At 43.5% G+C, this 20,371-nt stretch overlaps 1 protein-coding gene across 1 annotated transcript; it reads left to right on the top strand.

Moving 5' to 3' along the window:
• The first annotated feature begins 1,345 nt into the window (after positions 1-1,345).
• On the top strand, positions 1,346-19,082 carry PLPPR3 (phospholipid phosphatase related 3). Its single transcript, XM_033957001.1, has 7 exons — positions 1,346-1,429; positions 1,553-1,738; positions 3,601-3,730; positions 6,101-6,296; positions 10,029-10,086; positions 11,078-11,251; positions 16,915-19,082. Exons 1-7 carry the CDS (start codon positions 1,349-1,351, stop codon positions 18,232-18,234), a joined length of 2,145 nt encoding a protein of 714 aa, XP_033812892.1. The 5' UTR covers positions 1,346-1,348; the 3' UTR covers positions 18,235-19,082.
• Positions 19,083-20,371: the final 1,289 nt, after the last annotated feature.

The following is a 20,371-nucleotide window of genomic DNA, read 5'->3' as shown; positions in this document are numbered from 1 at the left end:
CTCTCTAATCATGATCACCTTACAGTAATTCTATATAAAAGCATAATTGGACATCCTGCTTTTAAATTTTAAACTTTGGGTTGAAGGTAGAAGTAGGCACTAATGGTTCTTTGAGTTTCTGGCTGTTAGCATTGACTGAATTGCTTTTTGCTGCTATTCTAGAAGTTGCCACCTTAGATGATCACCTAGTCTTGCCTAATGGTTGGGCTGGCACTGTTCTGTGGAGCTCCCAGATCTACTGAAACCTCATCATAGCAGAAAAAGCAAAGATTCACAAAAGCTTGATAACATGTGAGAATACCTAGTATAACTACCATATGAAATCACAAGAGATGAGATCAAAACCCACCATACAAAAATGGAGGGAAAAGCCTCAGAAGTCCATTTGAGCAAACTCATTTAGAATTTGATTGCTCACATAAAAATGGACTAATTCTCTTTCATTGGCAAACCCCCCCTCCATAGAAATCATAACACTTCATATCAACTCATACCACTACAAAGCAAAATATAACAGCATATGCACAACTTGTGTGTATATATGATTATTGAGAGCGTCTGTACTGCTACTAATGACTGGAGAGTCAATTCAGAGTGGTCTATATGAGCTTCTGCAAAGGCACTACACTACATAAAGAGTTGTGAGGTGTTACAATGCATGGGCTCTATACTGAAATACACAGAGCTCTGTGGTGGTGTATATATATAACTGGAGCAGCACGTAGCTTATGAATCCCAATGGGGGTCCCATTTTACATACATACGCCAGAGGCTGGACATTGCAATTCAGCCCTTGGTTATCTCTTGAGGAAATAGTATGTGAAACAGGACTTCCATCAGGATTCATAAACTACGTGCTGCTCCGTTTTATATATATATATATATATATATACACACACACACAAAAGTTGTGCACACACTGTTATATCTTAATTTGTAGTGGTATGAATTGATATGAACTGTTATGATTTCTATGGAGATTTTTTGCCAATGATAGAGATTGAATCCATTTTTACAGTATGTGAGCAATTGAATTCTGACTGAGTTTGCACACATGGCCTTCTGAGGCTTTTTTTTCCATTTCTTGTATGCTGGTTTTTTTTTTTAAATCTCATCTCTTGTGATTTCATCTTGTGACTTAATGAGATCTTTGTTTACTTTTATTGCATAGTATAGCCTTACACTTGTATCTTCTATAAGCCCTAACTTGATACACCCAACCCTCTATCTCTCCACCTGATCCAGCTAGCAGAGAAAACTTTATAGCAAAAGGAAGGAATATAAATATAATTATTCTGTCCCTCCCCAACCTCTATCTCAGTTGGCAGATCCCAAAAGCTCCAGCACCATGATCTCAACAAAGGACAAACCAAAGAACAAAGCCCCAAAGGACAGCATGACCCTTCTGCCCTGCTTCTACTTTGTGGAGGTGAGTATGCCGCAGCCTCTGTGTGTTCAAGTCCTTAAAATAAGGGCGTAGTGCGTGCGTGTGAGGGGAGAAAGACAGCAGCGACATCTTCTGATCCTGGGTTTTCTCATCCTGCATTCTCAGCTCCCAATCGTGGCCTCCTCCATTGTGACTCTTTACTTCCTGGAGCTGACAGACCTTTTCACCCCTGCCCGGGTAGGCTTTCAGTGCTATGACCGGACTCTTTCCATGCCTTACGTGGAGAGCAACGAGGAGATGATCCCCTTGCTAATGCTTCTCAGCCTGGCATTTGCAGCACCTGCGGCTTCTGTAAGTTACCTAGGGCAGTGGGTGAGTTAAAAGATGATATTTCATGGCTCTTCCACATGTTCAAAAACTCAGATATTGTGAAAACCACTAGTAGTTAACAACACACTTTCACAAAATGGAAAATAATAATGGTATAACAATAAGATTGCAGCACAAACCAGCAGACCAGTCTAAATGGAGGAAAAGCCTCAGACAGGGGCCCGCCCACCTCCACAATGGTGGAATAGCGGTGTTCGAGCGATCACTTCACTGGCTAAAAACCTCCTAATGCAGATGGTCCAGGCAATGTGCTGCTAATGATTGCTCTGAAAAGTTGTATGAAAAAAAGAAAAAAAACAACTTATCTTCCTAATCTTTGAGATGCGATTGGCGTCTGTACTAAAGTGCGATCGGACATGTTACACCCTGAGGCAGCTCAATAGTGAAACGCTGGCCACCGTTGGTGTACCGATCCCGAAGAAAGGAAGATAAGTTGTTTTTCTTCTTTTTTTCATACAACTTTTCAGAGCAATCATTAGCAGCACATTGCCTGGACCATCTGCATTAGGAGGTTTTTAGCCAGTGAAGTGATCGCTCGAACACCGCTATTCCACCATTGTGGAGGTGGGCGGGCCCCTGTCTGAGGCTTTTCCTCCATTTAGACTGGTCTGCTGGTTTGTGCTGCAATCTTATTGTTATACCATTTATTATTTTCCATTTTGTGAAAGTGTGTTGTTAACTATCTTCCACATGTTCAGACATAATGTGCATTTTGTTGTTTCAGAAAAGTACGTTAGTTTGGCCCCATTTGCTTTCAGCTTAATATAAACACATTCATATTTTGGGCCATGAATAAATATTCAGAGAGCTGTATGTGGACAGTTATAAATGTCTTGGAGTTTAAAATGACTTCAATGACAATTATTTGAATTCTTGACCGGAGGTTACATTCACATTTAGAAGGCCTTGCACCAGGCCCATAGATGCCAATTTTTCAAAATGATTAGGGGTGTCCACTCCCTGGACACAATGAAAAAGCTTGCTCAAAATTCGGGGTGATTAGCACCCATTGAACTTGTACCTATGGTCACAGTAAGAATATAAAAACATAAGAAGTTGCCTCCACTGAGGCAGACCAGAGGTCCATCTCGCCCAGCAGTCTGCTCCCGCGGCGGCCCATCAGGCCCATTTCCTGAGCAGTGGTCCCTGACTATCCCTATGACCTACCTCTACTCCTATCTGTACCCCTCAATTCCTTTATCCTCTAGGAACCTATCCAAACCTTCTTTGAAGCCTTGTAACGTGCTCCGGCCTATCACAGCCTCCGGAAGCGCGTTCCATGTATCCACCACCCTCTGGGTAGTACACATAAAATCAACTTTGGGAGGTAGGTTTGAAATATGTTATAAACCAACCTCTGCCTGGTCTCATGCCCTGATCCTGTATCCACAGAATTAAAGGGGAAAGATCACATTGTTCTCCTCTCTTATACTTCCTTTCTCCCCATCTCTAATATCTCCTCCTCCTACCCTCTACTCCCTCCCCCCATGACCAATACTTGAGATTCCTTTCCCATAAAAATCTAAAAAGCATAAAACATGATTGGAAACATCTTTATTTTTATTATGCAAAAAAAAAAAAAAAAAAATTAGACATTATTTAATAATAAAATGTAATAATAAATTTTTTTTAAATGTACACTTGTGTGCCACAGAATTGACCTGATATATATCAGAAACATTTCCCCAAATTTTTTTTTTAACTGCAGAATCTGTCTCAAACTGCCATAGGAAATAGGGGCTGTGCTCTTAATCATTTACCTTTGAACCTCTACCTCCCAACACCCTGTCCCTGTGTCTCTCCTGCCTTTGCTAATCTTACAGATCATGGTGGGTGAGGGGATCGTGTACTGCTTGCAGTCTAAACTGAAGAGCCGCAAGGGTTCAGAAGGAAGCATCAATGCAGGTGGCTGTAACTTCAACTCTTTTCTGCGGAGAACTGTCAGGTTTGTGGGTAGGTTTTGCTGACACTCATAAGAACATAAGAGTTGCCATACAAAGGTCAGACAGAAGGTCCATCAAGCTCAGTATCTGTTTCCAACAGTGACCAATCCAACTCATAAGTACTTAGTAAGATCCCAAAAGAGTAAAACAAATTGTATACTGCTTTTCCTAGAAATAAGCAGTGGATTTCTCCAAGTCCATTTTAATAATGGCTTATGGACTTTTCTTTTTGGAAATCATGCAAACCTTATTTAAACTCTGCTAAGCTAACTTCTTTCACTTCATTCTATGGCAACAAATTCCAGAGTTTAATTACACTTGGAGTGAAGAAGCGTTTTCTCCTGTTTCTTTTAAATCTACTATTTAATAGCTTCATTGCATACCCCCTAATCCTAGTATTTTTGAAAAGAATAAAAAAAGTGATGCACATTTAAATGTTCCAATCCACTCAGTATTTTATTGACCTCTATCGTATCTCCTCTGAGCTGTCTCTTTTCCAAGCTGAAGAGCCTTAGCTCTTTGCAAGATGTAGAGCAGGGGTGTCCAACCTTTTGGCTTCCCTGGGCCGCATTGGCTGGAAAAAATGTTTCTGGGGCCGCACAAATGCGCAAACGCTGCAGCAAGACAGAGGAGGGGGCCAGCAAGACGGTAAACACCCGGGGGCAGCAGAGGAAAACACTGCATCGCCCTCGACCGGGGCCGCACAAAATACTTCACGGGGCCGCATGCAGCCCTTGGGCCACAGGTTGGACACCCCTGATGTAGAGCATTGCAGGTTATACAAAATGCAGCAGCAAGATTGATAATGGGATTGTCTAAATATGATCATATTTCGCCACACCTCAAAAAATTGCATTGGCTACCAGTCGTCTTCAGAGTACAGTATAGGCAGTAATGATTTGTCATCAATTCTTGTATGGAAACATTCCAGAATTGTTTAAAAATAATATACTTGGCTATACACCAAAAAGATCATTGCGCTCGGAGAATTTAGCTTTACTGAAGACAACTGTGAATCCAAGGCTTATTGAGACTGGTTGTGCAGGAGTTAAGATATGGAACTCCCTGGTGGGTTAGATACAAAATTGTCGGGAAAGGGGCATGTTCAGAAAATGACTTAAGACGCAGTTATTTGTCGATGCCTTTCTCTAGCCAATAATTTTCCTCTCTGGCAGAGTTGATGAATTATTCATGATCTTTATTATGCAAACCTATGGTATTATTTTGTGGTCATGATTTCTGGGGATTGTTTGTATGTTTATTTTATCATGTTTTTTAAAAAAAATTATGTATGTAAATTATGTAAACCGTTTAGTTTTAAACGGTATAGAACTTTTTTTTTTTAAATTAAATTTATTAATTGTTACAACAAATAACAAATTCAGGCAAAATAAACAATTGCACAGGAAATAAAATAAAGAATAATAATAATATTCCTCAAGTCCACATTATTGGGGGCTGACTATTCCTGTTGGGACCTTTAACAAGCAATAATTAAACATCATCAACTTCTTCAGCGTTAATACACTCTAGAGTCAAGCATAACATTTATCATCATTCTCATTCCATCTCAGCCTCTGCATTAATAACAGGCAAAATATCCAACTTAGGTTTATCTATAAGAAAATTCTCTAAATGAGTTGGGTCTAAAAAAATATATTTGGTATCTTGGTATACCACCAAACACTTGCAGGGGAACTTAAGAAAAAATGAAGCACCTACACTCAAGGTTTTATCCTTAAGTTGTAGGAATTGCTTCCTCCTGTATTGTGTCTGTTTAGAGACATCTGGAAAAACATTTATCTGTTGACCACAGAACATAGCATTTTAATACAATTTAAGGATATCTTGTTTTTCCATCTCGGTCTTAAGTGTGACTAATAATGTTGCTCTTTTGGCTATATAGTAGAACATTTTAATATAAATAACATTGACAGTGATCTGGGCTTTGGTCTCTAGACCCACAAAGCTGATTATTGTACTGGTGTCTTTCATGATCCTCTTCAAGAAAAGATTGTAAGTGTTTACACATACTCATTTCTATAGTGCTACCAGACGCACACAATGCTGTACATTAACATGCAAGAGATAGTGCCTGTCTGAGGTTTGTTGTTTAATATATACTTTGTTTTTGGCTTGATCGCTTTCTGGAAGATGTAGTTTCCCTCTTTCATCATTTCAAACACAAAGCGGCCAACGTGACGGTTAAACCCCTGAGAAATGTATGAGTGCTGGGGCATTACCAACACTGAAAAAGTTACATAGTCACAGCGATAGAAATGGTGATCCTTCACCCATGTGTGACATATTATATTTAGGGGTAGAGGTGGGACAAAAGGAGGAACTGATAACTCATAGAGTGATCTGGTTTGGTCTTTAGGAGTTCATGTCTTTGGACTCTGTGCCACAGCACTAGTCACAGATATTATTCAACTGGCTACTGGTTATCATGCTCCATTCTTCCTGACCGTGTGTAAACCCAACTATACCTTGCTGGGAATCTCCTGTGAGTTGAATCCTTACATCACTCAGGACATCTGTGTGGGGCAAGACCAGCATGCCATCCTATCTGCAAGGTAAGCTCTGCCTTCCTATGTGCTTAATTCTTTTATGTCATTCACTTTCTGTGCTTTTTTTTCATGATGCTCCTTTCTCTCTCCAGCTTAGTAGAAACTAGACTTTGATCTGGTCCAGTGGCATAGTGTGTGTGTGTGTGTGTGGAGGTGGGGGGACCACCCAGGGCGCCATTTTGGTATGGGCACCAGCACCTCTCCGCCCTCCCATACCACGCTCACGACCTCCCTTCCCCATCCCCCCATACCTCTTTAAATCTTTGCCAGCGTGAACAACGACTTTGGGCCTGCTGCTAGTGCTGGCCTGGCTCCCTCTGAAATCACTCCAGGTCATGGGGCCAGGAAGTGATGCCAATGCTGGTGTGAACAGCAGGCCAGAGAAGCTGCTTGTGCTGGCGAAGATTTAAAGAGGTATGGTGGTGGGAAGGGAGGGCACGAGTGTGGGGTGTGTGTGGAGATCAGAAGGTGCAGGGAGGGGGGAAAGGAGGGCATGAGGGGCGCCTCCTACCCTTGCTATGCCACTGATCTGGTCCCATGAAAATTCATGTTCCTTACCTGGGGATGTCCCCCCTTATTTTATATTTCCTCCCAAAATACTTAGTTGATTTAATGCAGTGACCATCCTAAGGCCACAGAGCCTGGCACCCTTCAAGGCCACAAACTATGGACTCTGACCTAACTTCAACCATCCAGGCACCATTTCTACGTAATAACCACATCTCCCACTCACCCTTGGGGACTGAGAAGTCTGACTTTGCAGTACTTCTGGCCCCAGACAAACCAGGGAGAGGATACATCTTACCCATCTGAGTCACCAGGCCATTCCTCTCCCAAATATACCCAAGCAGTCTTCTGAACTTTGGTTGATTTCCCTACTTGTTTATCCCCCTTAAGATCATCAGATGAAAATCACCCCTAGGTCCCATCAGTGGTATAGCCATGGGGGGGGGGGGGGCGCTGGAGGGCAGCTTGGGACCCTCCCACCCACTATGGGCTCAGGCCCCCTCCAGTACTGCCGAAGCCCCACCAGCCAGTTCCCAAGGTGCGCCCCTCCTCCTGGCACTGCTTCTTTAATACAGAAGTTGGCTGTGTGCCTCCAGCCGCTGGTAGGACTGAGCACGTGCAAGAAGTCCCAGTAATGTCTGGAGGCACGCTATTGACTTCTGTATTAAAGAATGAGCACCAAGAGGAGGGGAGCAGCTTGGGAACTGGCTGGCAGAGCTTCAGCATTCGCGCCAGCAAAGGTATGTTTAGCACACACAAAGGGAGGGGAGAGCAATGTGTTGACACCCCCTAGTCTACCCCTGGGTACCCCCCAAATTGGAGGGCTAGCTACATCCCTGGGTCCCACTTCTTTCATGCACAGAAGTACTTCACCCCTACCACTATAATGCTTCTTTGAGTTTTTGCTAGGGTTACCATATGGCTCCAGAAAAAGATTTTACTTCTACTGAAAGCAATGGAAGTAAAACCTGGATGTCCCCATTCATCCTCCTTTTTCTGGAGCCATATGGTAAGCCTAGTTATAGCTGTCACACTCTAGAGCAGGGGTGCCCAAAAGGTCGATCGCGATTGACCAGTAGATCGCGAAGGCAACGAGAGTCGATTGCGGAGCCCATCCCTGGCTCCGTGATAGACTCGAGTTCCTTTCATAAGAACATAAGCATTGCCTCTGCCAGGTCAGACCAGGGGTCCATCGTGCCCAGCAGTCCGCTCCCGCGGCGGACCCCAGGTCCGTGACCTGTAAGTGGTCCTTAACCTAAATTCTTTATTCCCTATTCATTTAGTACCTGTATAGTTACCCTCTATCTGTACCCTTCAATCCCCTTCTCCTTCAGAAAGTCATCCAATCCCTTTTTGAAGCCCAATATTGTACTCTGCCCTATCACCTCCACTGGGAGCGCATTCCAGGTGTCCACCACCCTCTGAGTGAAGAAGAACTTCCTAGCATTCGTTTTGAATCTGTCTCCTTTCAATTTTTCTGAATGCCCTCTTGTTTTTGTTGGCCCGGTTAGTCTGAAGAATCTGTCCTTCTCCACCTTCTCTATGCCTTTCATGATTTTATAAGTCTCTATCATGTCCCCTCTAAGTCTCCGCTTTTCCAGGGTAAAGAGCCCCACCCTCTCCAACCTTTCAGCATATGAAAGGTTTTCCATGCCCTTAATCATCCTTGTCGCTCTTCTCTGGACCCTCTCGAGTATCGCCAAATCCTTCTTAATGTAGGGCGACCAGTATTGGACACAGTACTCCAGATGTGGGCGCACCATCGCTCGATACAGTGGTAGAATAACCTCCTTCGTTCTGGTAGTGATACCCTTTTTGATTATGCCCAACATTCTGTTCGCTTACCCCCGACGCCATAAAGAGGATGCAGAAGCGCCGGGCTGAGCAGCCTTCCCCACCTGACATCAATTCTGATGTCAGAGAGGAAGTTCCAGGCCAGCCAATCATTGCCTGGCTGGCCCGGAACTTCCTCTACGACGTTAGAATTGATGTCGGGTGGGAAAGGCTGCCCGGCCCAGCACTCCTGGGTCCTCTTTACGGCATCGGGAAGCAGGGAGAGCAGAACTCGGTGGTGGTGGCTTGGGGGCCTGTTCCCCAATTGCAGTGGCGGTGGCTTGGGGGAGGGCAGGGAGAAAGAAAGACAAAGAAAGAAAGGGGCAGGCAGGGAGACACAAAGAAAGGGGGGGCAGAGAGACATAAAGAAAGAAGGGAAACAGAAAGAAAGGGGGGGATAGAAAGAGAAAGAAAGGGGGTATGGAGAGAGAAAGACACACAGAAAGAAAGGGGGCATGGAGATAGAAAGATAGGCATAAAGAAAGAAAGAAAGGGGGCATGGAGAGAGAAAAAGGCAGAAAAAAAGGGGGCATGGAGAGAGAAAGACAGACAGACAGAAAGAAAGGGAGCATGGAGAGAGAAAGACAGACAGAAAGAAAGGGGAGGGGGCAGGGAGAGAGGAAGAAAAAGTTTGGGGTAGGAATGAGGTCTGGAGGAGAAGAAGCATACAAGAGGCTGAAAGAAGGGAAGAAGTATTGGATGCACAGTCAGAAGAAGAAAGTGCAACCAGAGACTCATGAAATCACCAGACAACAAAGGTAGAAAAATGATTTTATTTTCAATTTAGTGATCAAAATGTGTCCGTTTTGAGAATTTATATCTTCTGTCTATATTTTGCACTATGGCCCCCTTTTACTAAACCGCAATAGCGGTTTTTAGTGCAGGGAGCCCATGAGCATCGAGAGCAATGCAGGGCATTCAGCGCAGGTCCCTGTGCTAAAAACTGCTATCGCGGTTTGGTAAAAAGGGAGGGGCTATATTTGTCTATTTTTGTATAGTTGTTACTGAGGTGACATTGCATAAAGTCATCTGCCTTGACCTCTTTGAAAAAACCTCGGAATAGAAATAATTTTTCTGCGTACAGTGTGCTGTGTGTTTTGTTAAATTTTATTGTTGGTAGATCATTTTGACTTGGTCATTTTAAAAGTAGCTCGCAAGTCCTAAGAGTGTGGGCACCCCTGCTCTAGAGAGTTCCTCAAGCTTTGCTAGATCTCTTTTCATGGTCGCCACACCTTCCAGGATGTCTACTTTGCTGCAAATCTTGGTTCATCAACAAAAATTCAAACCTTTCTCTGTAATTCTGAAAAGAACTGGGGTAAGGACTGATCGCCATGGCACACCATTAGTAACCTAACATTGTTAACTTAGTGCAGATTTTAATTTTTTGCCTCCTTCCAGGAAGACCTTTCCTTCCCAGCATGCAACATTATCTGCTTTTGCAGCTGTCTATGTCTCGGTGAGTTCACTGTTTTTGAGTAAACTTTTACCATTACATCATTACCCCTGAGAAATAGTCCATGGCAGCAGAAATATGCATTCATTTTAAAATGAAATGAGAAGCACAATGAAGCAGGCTTCTTCCATTTCAAAACAAACTGAAAAATAAATTAACATTTGAAGAAAAGTTGTTTTGCTTTTAGCATGCACACTGAAAATGAAAATAAAAATTGTTAACAAAATAAAAGCTGCAAGAACCCAACTTAAAAATGAAATTTGACTGATGTGCTCACCTCTAACCGGTAGTTCTAGCCATTAATTTGGAGGGGGGTATAATGGTGTACCAAGGTGCGTCAGGGGGGCAGTCCACCCTGGGTGCAGGATGCTCGAGGGTGCTGGAGCGGTCGCAGGTCTGCAGTCCAAATATGTGCAGCTGTGGGTTCTGTCCCCTATGACATCAACTTCCAGTTCTGGGGTGGGAGACCGGCAGAGCCAATGGCCACACACCAGGAGTGCTCTGGCCAGAGAAGGGGGTGTTCCACGTCGGGTTTCCACATGGCCAGGTACACCACTGGGGGAGGAGGGTGAAAGGTCACCACAGAAACCCCCTCAAACAATTTGAATAGATTATAGTGTTTGGGCGCATAGCTTCGAAAAGCATCCCATATTCATTTATTCACACTGCATCTTCAACCATCTCAATAGATGCCAAGATAAGTCAGCTTACAAAAGATGAGAATCTGGTAGTCACCCAGTGCTACAGTTCACTTCTAGGGATCAATATTGGGAAAGATAAGAGGGTTTGTTATATGATAGAATGGGATCCATGTGGTACTGGCTAGGGTTCAGCTTTGCAACAGTGAATGCAGACCCTTTTAACTGCAACCGAGGGAAATGTGACTGGAAAGAAGAGACCTAGCTTTGTTTTATGATTCCTCCCTGATTTAGTGCATTTATGTTTGCTCCTGTTCATGTCTTCATTGTGTGTTTTGCTTCTCTCTTTCCTGCAGATGTACTTTAATTCCATCATCTCGGATAGCACAAAGCTCCTCAAACCTGTTCTAGTTTTTGCCTTTGCCATTGCTGCTGGCATATGTGGCTTGACTCAGATAACACAGTATCGTAGTCACCCTGCTGATGTCTACGTGGGCTTCTTGATTGGTTCCGGCATAGCTGCCTACCTGGTAAGTTAATTGGTCCAGTCTTATCAGACCTGTTCACTTTCTGGCTTTGGTAGAAGAGGATCCTTCATTCCCGGCCAGTCAGTCACCAGTGGAAAAGCTTTATGGCACACTAGCCGGACCCTTATCCACACTCTCGCAACCTCAAGCTTAGATTACTGCAATCTACTTCTAAGTGGTCTCCCGCATTGCCGCCTCTCTCCCCTGCAATTGGTGCAAAACTCTGCTGCACGACTCATCTTCTACCAACCTCGCTACGCTCATGTTACCCCTCTCCTTAAATCACTTCACTGGCTCCCTATCCATAAGAACATAAGAAATGCCTCTGCTGGGTCAAACCCGAGATCCATCGTTCCCAGCAGTCCGCTCACGCGGTGGCCCAACAGGTCCAGGACCTGTACAGTAATCCTCTATCTATACCCCTCTATCCCCTTTTCCAGTAGGAAATTGTCCAATCCTTTCTTAAACCCCAGTACCGTACTCTGCCCTATCACATCCTCTGGTAGTGCATTCCAGGTGTCCACCACACGTTGGGTAAAAAAGAACTTCCTAGTATTTGTTTTGAATCTGTCTCCTATCAACTTTTCCGAGTGCCCTCTTGTTCTTTTATTTTTCGAAAGTTTGAAGAATCTGTCCCTCTCTACTCTCTCTATGCCCTTCATGATCTTATAAGTCTCTATCATATCCCCTCTAAGTCTCCTCTTCTCCAGGGAAAAGAGACCCAGCTTCTCCAATCTTTCAGCGTATGACAAGTTTTCCATACCTTTTATCAGACGTGTCGCTCTCCTCTGAACCCTCTCGACTAACGCCATATCCTTCTTAAGTTACGGCGACCAATATTGGATGCAGTACTCCAAATGCGGGCGCACCATTGCCCGATACAACGACAGGATAACTTCTTTCGTTCTGGCTGTAATACCCTTTTTGATTATACCAAGCATTCTATTTGCTCTCTTAGTGGCCACTTCACACTGTGTTGTCGGCTTCATTGTCATGTCCACCATCACTCCCAAGTCCCTTTTCTGGGTACTCTTATTCAATAACATCCCTCCCATTGTATAGTTGTATCTCGAATTTCTGCTCCCCACATGTAATACTTACATTTCTCAACGTTGAACTTCATCTGCCATCTCGTCGCCCATTCTTCTAGTTTATTCAAGTCTCTCTGCAATTCTTCGCAGTCCTCTTTAGTCCGAGCTCCATTAAATAGTTTGGTGTCATCCGCAAATTTTATTATCTCACACTTTGTCCCTGTTTCTAGATCATTTATGAAGATATTAAATAGCATCGGCCCGAACACCGAGCCCTGCGCGACACCACTCATGACCCTCCTCCAGTCGGAGTAGTGACCCTTCATTCCTACCCTTTGTTTTCTACCCTCCAACCAGTTTCTGATCCATCTATGTACGTCTCCTTCCACCCCATGGTTCTTCAGTTTCCGGAGTAGACGTTCATGGGGCACCTTGTCAAAGGCTTTTTGGAAATCTAGATATATGATGTCTATGGGGTCTCCTTTGTCCATCCGTCTGTTAATCCCTTCGAAGAAGTGCAATAAGTTCGTTAGGCACGATCTTCCCTTGCAGAAACCATGCTGGCTGGTTATCAGAAGCTCGTTTTTTTCAAAATATTCATCAATGTTTTCTTTTATCAGTGCTTCCGCCATTTTCCCCGGAACCGAAGTCAGGCTCACCGGCCTGTAGTTTCCCGGGTCACCTCTTGATCCCTTTTTAAAGATGGGCGTAACATTGACTATCTTCCAGTCCTCCGGGATCACGCCTGTTTTCAGGGATAAGTTGCAAATTTGCTGCAGTAGTTCCGCTATCTCCTCCTTTAATTCCTTCAGAACTCTTGGATGTATGCCGTCTGGACCCGGGGGTTTGTCAGTTTTTAGTCTTTCTATCTGCCTGCGGATGTCCTCAAGGCTCACTTCCATGGATGTTAATTTTTCTGCTTGACTTCCATTGAAGAATTGCTCAGGTTCCGGTATGTTGGATGTGTTTTCGTTTGTAAATACAGACGAGAAGAACATGTTAAGCCATTCTGCCACTACCTTCTCCTCCTTCACCACTCCCTTCCTGTCTCTGTCGTCCAGCGGTCCCACCTCCTCTCTAGCCGGCTGCTTCCCTTTAACATATCTAAAGAATGGTTTGAAATTTCTAGCTTCCCTGGCTAGCCTCTCCTCATACTCTCTTTTGGCTTTCCGAACCACACAGTGACATTCTTTTTGATACTTCCTGTGCTCTTTCCAGTTCCCCTCAGTTTTGTCCTTTTCCATTTCTTGAATGAATTTTTCTTATTGCCTATCGCTTCCTTAACTATTTTGGTTTCCACGCCGGGTCTTTTGTTCGATTCTTTTTGCACCCCTTCCTGAATTTGGGAATATACAGATTTTGCGCCTCACTCACCATGTCCTTGAAGAAGGACCAGGCATGATTTACAGTTTGCCATTTTTGGAAGTGTTCTTAAGTTTCTTCCTTACCATTTCCCTTGACATACAGTTCAAGCTCCTATTGCTGACCTACATATATATTCATTCTGCTGCCCCTCAATATCTCTCTTCTCTTCTTTCTCCTTAAACACCTCACAGAGAACTCCGTTCCTCAGATCAGCTGCTCTTAGCTGTATCCTTCTCTTTCACAGCCAACTTCAGACTTCGTCCCTTTCATCTAGCTGCCCCATATGCCTGGAATAAATTACCTGAGTTTGTCTATCATGCCCTTTCCCTTCCCTTGTTTAAAAGCAGACTGAAAACCCACTTTTTTGATGTAGCCTTCAATCCATAACCCTACTCCCCACTGCCCTAGCCAGCAGATTAATCATTCCCCCTAACTGTTATCTATTCTATGGCATCCTGTTTGTCTCTCTTGTCTGTTTAGATTGTAAGCTCCTTCAAACAGGAACTGTCTCCTTTGTGACTCTGTACAGCGCTGTATATGTCTGATAATGCTATAGAAATAATTAATAGTAGTATAGTAGTGATGGAAATACTCCTGTCTTTCCAGGGTGAATGTCAATTCCAGTAATAGCCAAGATACAATAGCTTCCTAGTACTGATTTTTCAGAGCGAGCAACTTTTTCTACTATACCCACATAGCATAAAGAAAAGCCTTGCTGAGTCAGACCAAGGCATAGCATCCTGTCTTTGACTGTGGCCAGTCTGAGTCACACAAGCTTGACCAATCCCAAAAGGTAGACCTATTTCCCTAGTTAATTTCTAGAGATGAGCAATGGCTCTCACGTGTCTACCTGGCAAATCATTCTTATGGACTTTTCCTCTTTTGAACCCAATTATATTGATTGTCTTGACCACATACTCTGGCAACAGATTCCACAGCTTAGTTATACAGTATAGACTAAAATTAATGTTAACAAACTATGATTTTTGTAGTGTGATACAGGCGTTGATATTGAATAAGGTAGATTATTGCAATGCATTGTATCTTGGAGTTGCAAAGGTGAAGATGAGGGCGCTGCAGGTGTTGATTAACTCTGCAGCAAGGTGGATCACAGGTATCCCCAGAATGACCCCTATAACACCGGTTCTACAACAGCTACACTGGTTGCCAATACAATAAAGAGGGCACTTTAAAATTTGTCAATAATACATCAGATATTGTACCATGCATCTCCTACTGTTCTGCAGGGGTTTTGTGAAATCTATCAGCCCAGAGTTTGAGATCGGAAAACAGTATGAAATTATGTTTGGGTGGTAGGATGACAATTTCTCATTCCAGGATTGGCGAGGCTATGTTGTTGGTGGGGGGTGCAAAGCTTTGGAATGCTTTGCCAGGAATTCTGCGATTATGCACTGTTAGATTGGATTTTGAGAAAATGTTGAAAACGCAATTGTTCATAAATGCCTTCTTATGTTGAGACTTTATGTAATATAAGTACTTGCTGATGTTTTATTAGCTTGATGATTTGAATCTTATAGCAAAGTTTTTTGGTATCCATTTAATGTGTGTGTACTGTCCATTAGTTATGACTGCCTATGTAAACAGTTCTCTTTGCAGCCCAAAGTGATCAGCGTTCTGGCTCCTGGGGTCGCAGCGCCCAGGCAAGGTTGACCAATGGCTGAGAATGCTGTCCAGTGGCGTCAAGAAGGGGGCGGGATAGAGCCAGATCGGGAGGGCGTTCCTTAAAGGACACTTTTGCCGCTCCCGCCGGCTTCTTAGCCTTTTTCTTGGCTGCGGGAGTGGACCAGCAGCCACGCTGAAGTGCAGGTCCCAGGAGGTTCTGGACCCGGCCAGCTGTGCACCCCCCTAGGACGTGCACCCGGGGCGGTACTCCCCTTCCCCGCCCTTGGTACGCCACTGGATGGCGGATAGACCATAAGGGGCTACCAAGTCTTCTCATCCACACAAACCACTCAGCTCTACAATTCCTTCTTTAACCGCAGAGATTCTTTGTACTTGTCCCATGATAATGGATTTAAATGTCTTTCTTGACTTTCTTCCAATATTTACATATTCCCCTCGATATTTAGGGGTCCTTTTATCAAGCTGCGGTAGGGTTTAACGCGCGTAATACCGCGCGTTAAACCGCCTGCCGCGCTAGCCGCTAACGCCTGCATTGAGCAGGCGTTAGTTTTTTAGCCGGCCGCGGGGGTTGGCGCGTGATGAAATGTCCGACGCATTAACCCCGCTAGCGCGGCTTGATAAAAGGAGCCCTTAGAGTTATTAAACCAGCCAGGAATGGCTCCTAGCCAGTTAAATAGCACTTACCTGGCTAACTGCTAATATTCATCCAATCATTTCACTTTGTTCTTTTCATGGTTGCATTATTTATCTAATAGATTGAGTAATACGTTTGTATTGCAGTTTCCCCCTTTTAGAGGTATACGTTTTAAAAGTCAATTTAATTCTTTTTTTTTTTTATACATATGCTGCTATTGTTATTTGGAATGATTTACCTATTCAAATAACGACAGAAGTTAGATATTGGAAATTTCATAGAATGTTGAAAGCATTTTTATATGATAAGATTGTAAAGTTAGTACTTTAATTAAAGAATTGTAAGGACCTGTTTTTATCCAAGGAATCGTATTGTCCCTTAGAATTATTATGGCTTCTTTGTTATGTAAATGACCTTGAACTAAGGAAGGGGTCCTTTTACTAAGGCGCGCTAGTGCGTCTTAGCACGTGCAAAATGCTAACGCGTCCATAGGATATAATGGACGTGTTAGCACGCATTAGCATTTAGCACACGCTAATTTTTAGTGTGCACTAAATTGGCTATTACACCTTAGTAAAAGGACTACTAAATGGTATTAGAGCTATTCAGAAATCTTGTACTAGATTAGATTCAGCGAGAGAGAGCCAGTTACAGTATCTCTGCTAATATTTACAGTTTATAGTTAGAGGTTAGCTGCTAACTGGTTAAGTTACATGACTTAGCTGGCTAGCCACAAATATTCAGCGCTGGCCGGCTACGTTTACATGTGGTGCATAAAAGGTATCACCACATGCAAACAAATTGTTTTCTTGTGAAGGGGGTTAGCTGGCAACCAAAGGTGCGAATTCACTTGAGTACATTTGTCAGTGTGAGGCAACGTTAAAATTAGGATTTATTTTCTTCTGAAATATATTTTTTTCTTTTCACTTGAATACTAAATTCTTCATTTTACTTCTTTTGGTTTATAAAATAAATTACGCTTAATCCAACAGGCTTACCATGCTGTAGGAAATTTCCAAGCTCCAAATGAGAAGATGCCAACAAATCCTCCCACCAAGGATGCCCTGAGGGCTTTGACCCAGCGAGGCCATGATTCTGTGTACCACCAGAATAAGTCAGTGAGCACCGATGAGCTGAATCCCCAGCCACGACGGGATGCCATGAACACTCAAGTTCACCGTGAGAAGAACTCCTTAGGAAGCCTTAAACGGGCCAGTGTGGATGTGGATCTCCTTGCACCCCGCAGCCCAATGGGCAAAGAGAACATGGTTACCTTCAGTAACACCCTACCTAGGGTAAATACACCTTCCATGGATGATCCTGCACGGCGTCACATGACCATCCACGTGCCTGTGGATGCTTCACGCTCCAAGCAGCTCATTTCTGAGTGGAAGCAGAAGTCTTTGGAAGGCCGGAGCTTGACACTAGGAGAGGAGGTAGCATTAGTTCAAGCACATCGGAGGACCGTTTCAGAAGCGGCAGGCCTAAGCATGGATGAAGATGAGCACATCCCTCCATCATTGTACCCTACTGTGCAGGCTAGAAACACAGAACGAGGTTCCATAGGACCTAGGGTTTTGATTCAGCCAAGACCAGGATCCTCCCAGTTGGTCCACATTCCAGAAGAGAGTCAAGGCGCTTCCAATACCTCCCCCAAGGGCAGTGCAGCAGTCCGGGCCAAGTGGATGATGATGGCAGAGAAAGGCACAGCACAACGCACAGCCAACCCTCCACGCCTCTTGCAGGTTATTGCCATGTCTAAACAACAAGGCATGATGACTGTAACACCAAAGCACTCTGAGACCTCCTCCTCATCTACCACTAGTAGCTCAGATTCTTCTCAGTACCGCTCGCCTTCGGACAGGGACAGCTCCAGCATTGTTACTATCGATGCACACGCACCACACCATCCTGTTGTGCACTTGTCCTCAGGCAATGGACCCTGGGAGTGGAAGAATACACAGAAAAGAGCTGATACCCAAGACACCTATGAACTAAATGAACTAGGCAAGGAATACCAAGGCTTTCGTCCACCCAAGAGTGCTGGCATTTCCCCAGGATCTTCCATTAGTGACCTGGAGCCTGATGAATCAAGCTTTGGAGGCATGCCTACTGGTATTGCAGGAGGAGCTGTAATGGGCTCAACAGAGAGGAGGGAGAGTACTCCTGAAAATATGCTGGGGAGCTCCAGCCAAGAATCCACCCTGAGAAGGAAAGGCAGTCCTCTAATGGCTGGGGAGAAAGATAGCCACACAGAGAGTGAAGAGAATTTTTATAAAAAACTTCAAGCCAACCGCAGGTTTAAGGAATAAAAATACAACGAGCTGGGTGTGAGCTACAGAACTGGGCTGCAACTGGAATAAAGGATAAAAGCATTTGATAGAGGTGCTACAGCAAAGATTATGTATTACACTCTATGTTAATACCTGACTTCAATTATTTCTGCTCAAATATTTGTGGAGAAATTGGCATCAAGCTTTTAACACACACAGGACCTTTTGTCCTTAAAGACTGCTCCAAGTGATAATGGACATGACAGACTTTTGATGTCCAGGGGGCTGGAAGGACTGGGACTTTCCCAGCTTTGTAAGATGCGAGGGTCCTGAAAACAGGAGGACATGGTCTGTTCAGAAAAGGTTTAATTTCCCAATTTCCTTTTTTTAAAGCTGATATTTGCAGCAATCCAGCAGTAGTGAGCACAACAACAAATTCAAAAGTGGACCTAGAAATGCAGCACTGAAACATAAGGAAGAAATTTTCACATAAACAAGAGTAAGCAGGACCTTCATGAGAATGAAACAGAGTAATGTGCAAATGTATGTTTTCAGTATATTCCGACTCTTACATCCCCAAAGATTTTAGAGATTAATGCAAAAATATTTGAGAAATGAAAAAAACGTGACCAATAGAATGGAGAGGGAAGGGGCTCTGGTGTGTAGGGCAGTTAGACCTGCTAGAGCAGTGTTTCTCAAACTGTGTGCCCCGAAGCGATTCCAGAATTTTACTTTATTTTAAAAAATTCCCTTCAAAAGTATACACTAGAATAGATGACTTGTACGTCACATATGCAAGAATCTGTCAATGTTATGAGCGTCTTTGTGTGTAAGGATACTGCCACCAAGACAAGCATCATTTTTTGACATGATTGGTCCTTGAAAACTAACAGCAAGTAATTTTATTTTTTTATTTATTTTTTGGCAGTAGTTATCCTAACTTGAGCAACAAAGCAATCAAGGCTTTGTTGCCGTTTGGATCGTCTTATCTTTGCGAACTTGGATTTTCAGCTCGGACAGAAATTAAGGGCTCCTTTTACGAAGCCTCGTTAGCGGTTTAACGCGCGTAATAGTGCGCGCTAAACTGCTGGACGCGCTAGCTGCTACCGCCTCCTCTTGAGCGGGCGGTAGTTTTTCGGCTAGCGTGGGGGTTAGCGCGTGATTAAAAGTCACGTGCGCTAAAGCCGCTAACGCGGCTTCGTAAAAGGAGCCCAAAATTGAAAAAAAAGAAAACTGCAGAAGATGGATGATGAAATGTGTGTTTGCTTGTCGACTATCGAGGCACATGTTGAGTTAATTTGCACTCAAAAACAAGCACATCCATCACATTGATTAGCAATCCTATTCTATCTACTTTAGTTTCATCGTTGTTACAATTGCCCATACATAGCTTATAAACTTTAAATAATTCTCAAATTAAATTTTTTGTTGGTTTTGCAATTTTATAATTTCAATTATAATGTGTCGCGAAAAACATTTGCTCCATTTAGTGTGCCGGAGCTAAAAAAGTTTGAGAGACACTGTGCTAGATTGGCTCCAGTTTCCTACGGTATAATATTTCAAGTTAAGAGAAAAACCTCAGGGCAGGTGCCATAGTCCTTTAATCTGGATGCCTGTGTATCCCAGAGTAAAGCCAGTTGTCTTGCCAGAGACCAGATACTCAGAAAGTCACTATAAAATCTAAACTGAACATTTTTGGATTCCTGATCATAAATGAAATCACAGTCTTAAAAAAATGCACAGCCTGCTATAAGTGGCCAGGGCCTTGTGGCACATTTGTCAGGTTTGTTGATACTATATGCACCCCAGGAATCTATTTCATTTCCTCTCCTTAGCATGCTCATCCAGTGCTTGAATTGTGAATTTTACTGGAATTTGTAAATATTTGATGGAAGGTAACCCTCCATATAGTTAATGTTTGGTAGAAGGGATTAACCTACTGCTATTCGCAAAGGGTTGAATGCCCTGTATTTTTCTCAGCTCTGCTGTCATTGATTCCTTCTTACCTTCTATCTGTCTGTGTGTGTGTGTGTGTGTGTGTGTGTGTCTACAATTACTGAAGGCAGGTGGAATAATTTTGATAGCTGGGCCCTAATACAGATCTCAAGAATAAGGAGAACAGGGGGTAGGATTAAATCTATAGTTCTCTGACCAGGGGCAAGGACTCTAGTCCTGT

Source organism: Geotrypetes seraphini, chromosome 8, assembly GCF_902459505.1.
Source record: "Geotrypetes seraphini chromosome 8, aGeoSer1.1, whole genome shotgun sequence".
NCBI lineage: Eukaryota > Metazoa > Chordata > Amphibia > Gymnophiona > Dermophiidae > Geotrypetes > Geotrypetes seraphini.
Note: the sequence above shows the minus strand (reverse complement) of the source record. Positions and strands in the feature narration are given on the sequence as shown.

Coding starts and splice junctions, on each gene's coding strand:
- PLPPR3 (XM_033957001.1), top strand. CDS start 1,349: ATGATCTCAACAAAGGACAAACCAAAGAACAAAGCCCCAAAGGACAGC. Junction 3,731..6,100: donor GAGAACTGTCAGGTTTGTGG/GTAGGTTTTGCT, acceptor TTTGGTCTTTAG/GAGTTCATGTCTTTGGACTC. Junction 11,252..16,914: donor CCGGCATAGCTGCCTACCTG/GTAAGTTAATTG, acceptor TTAATCCAACAG/GCTTACCATGCTGTAGGAAA.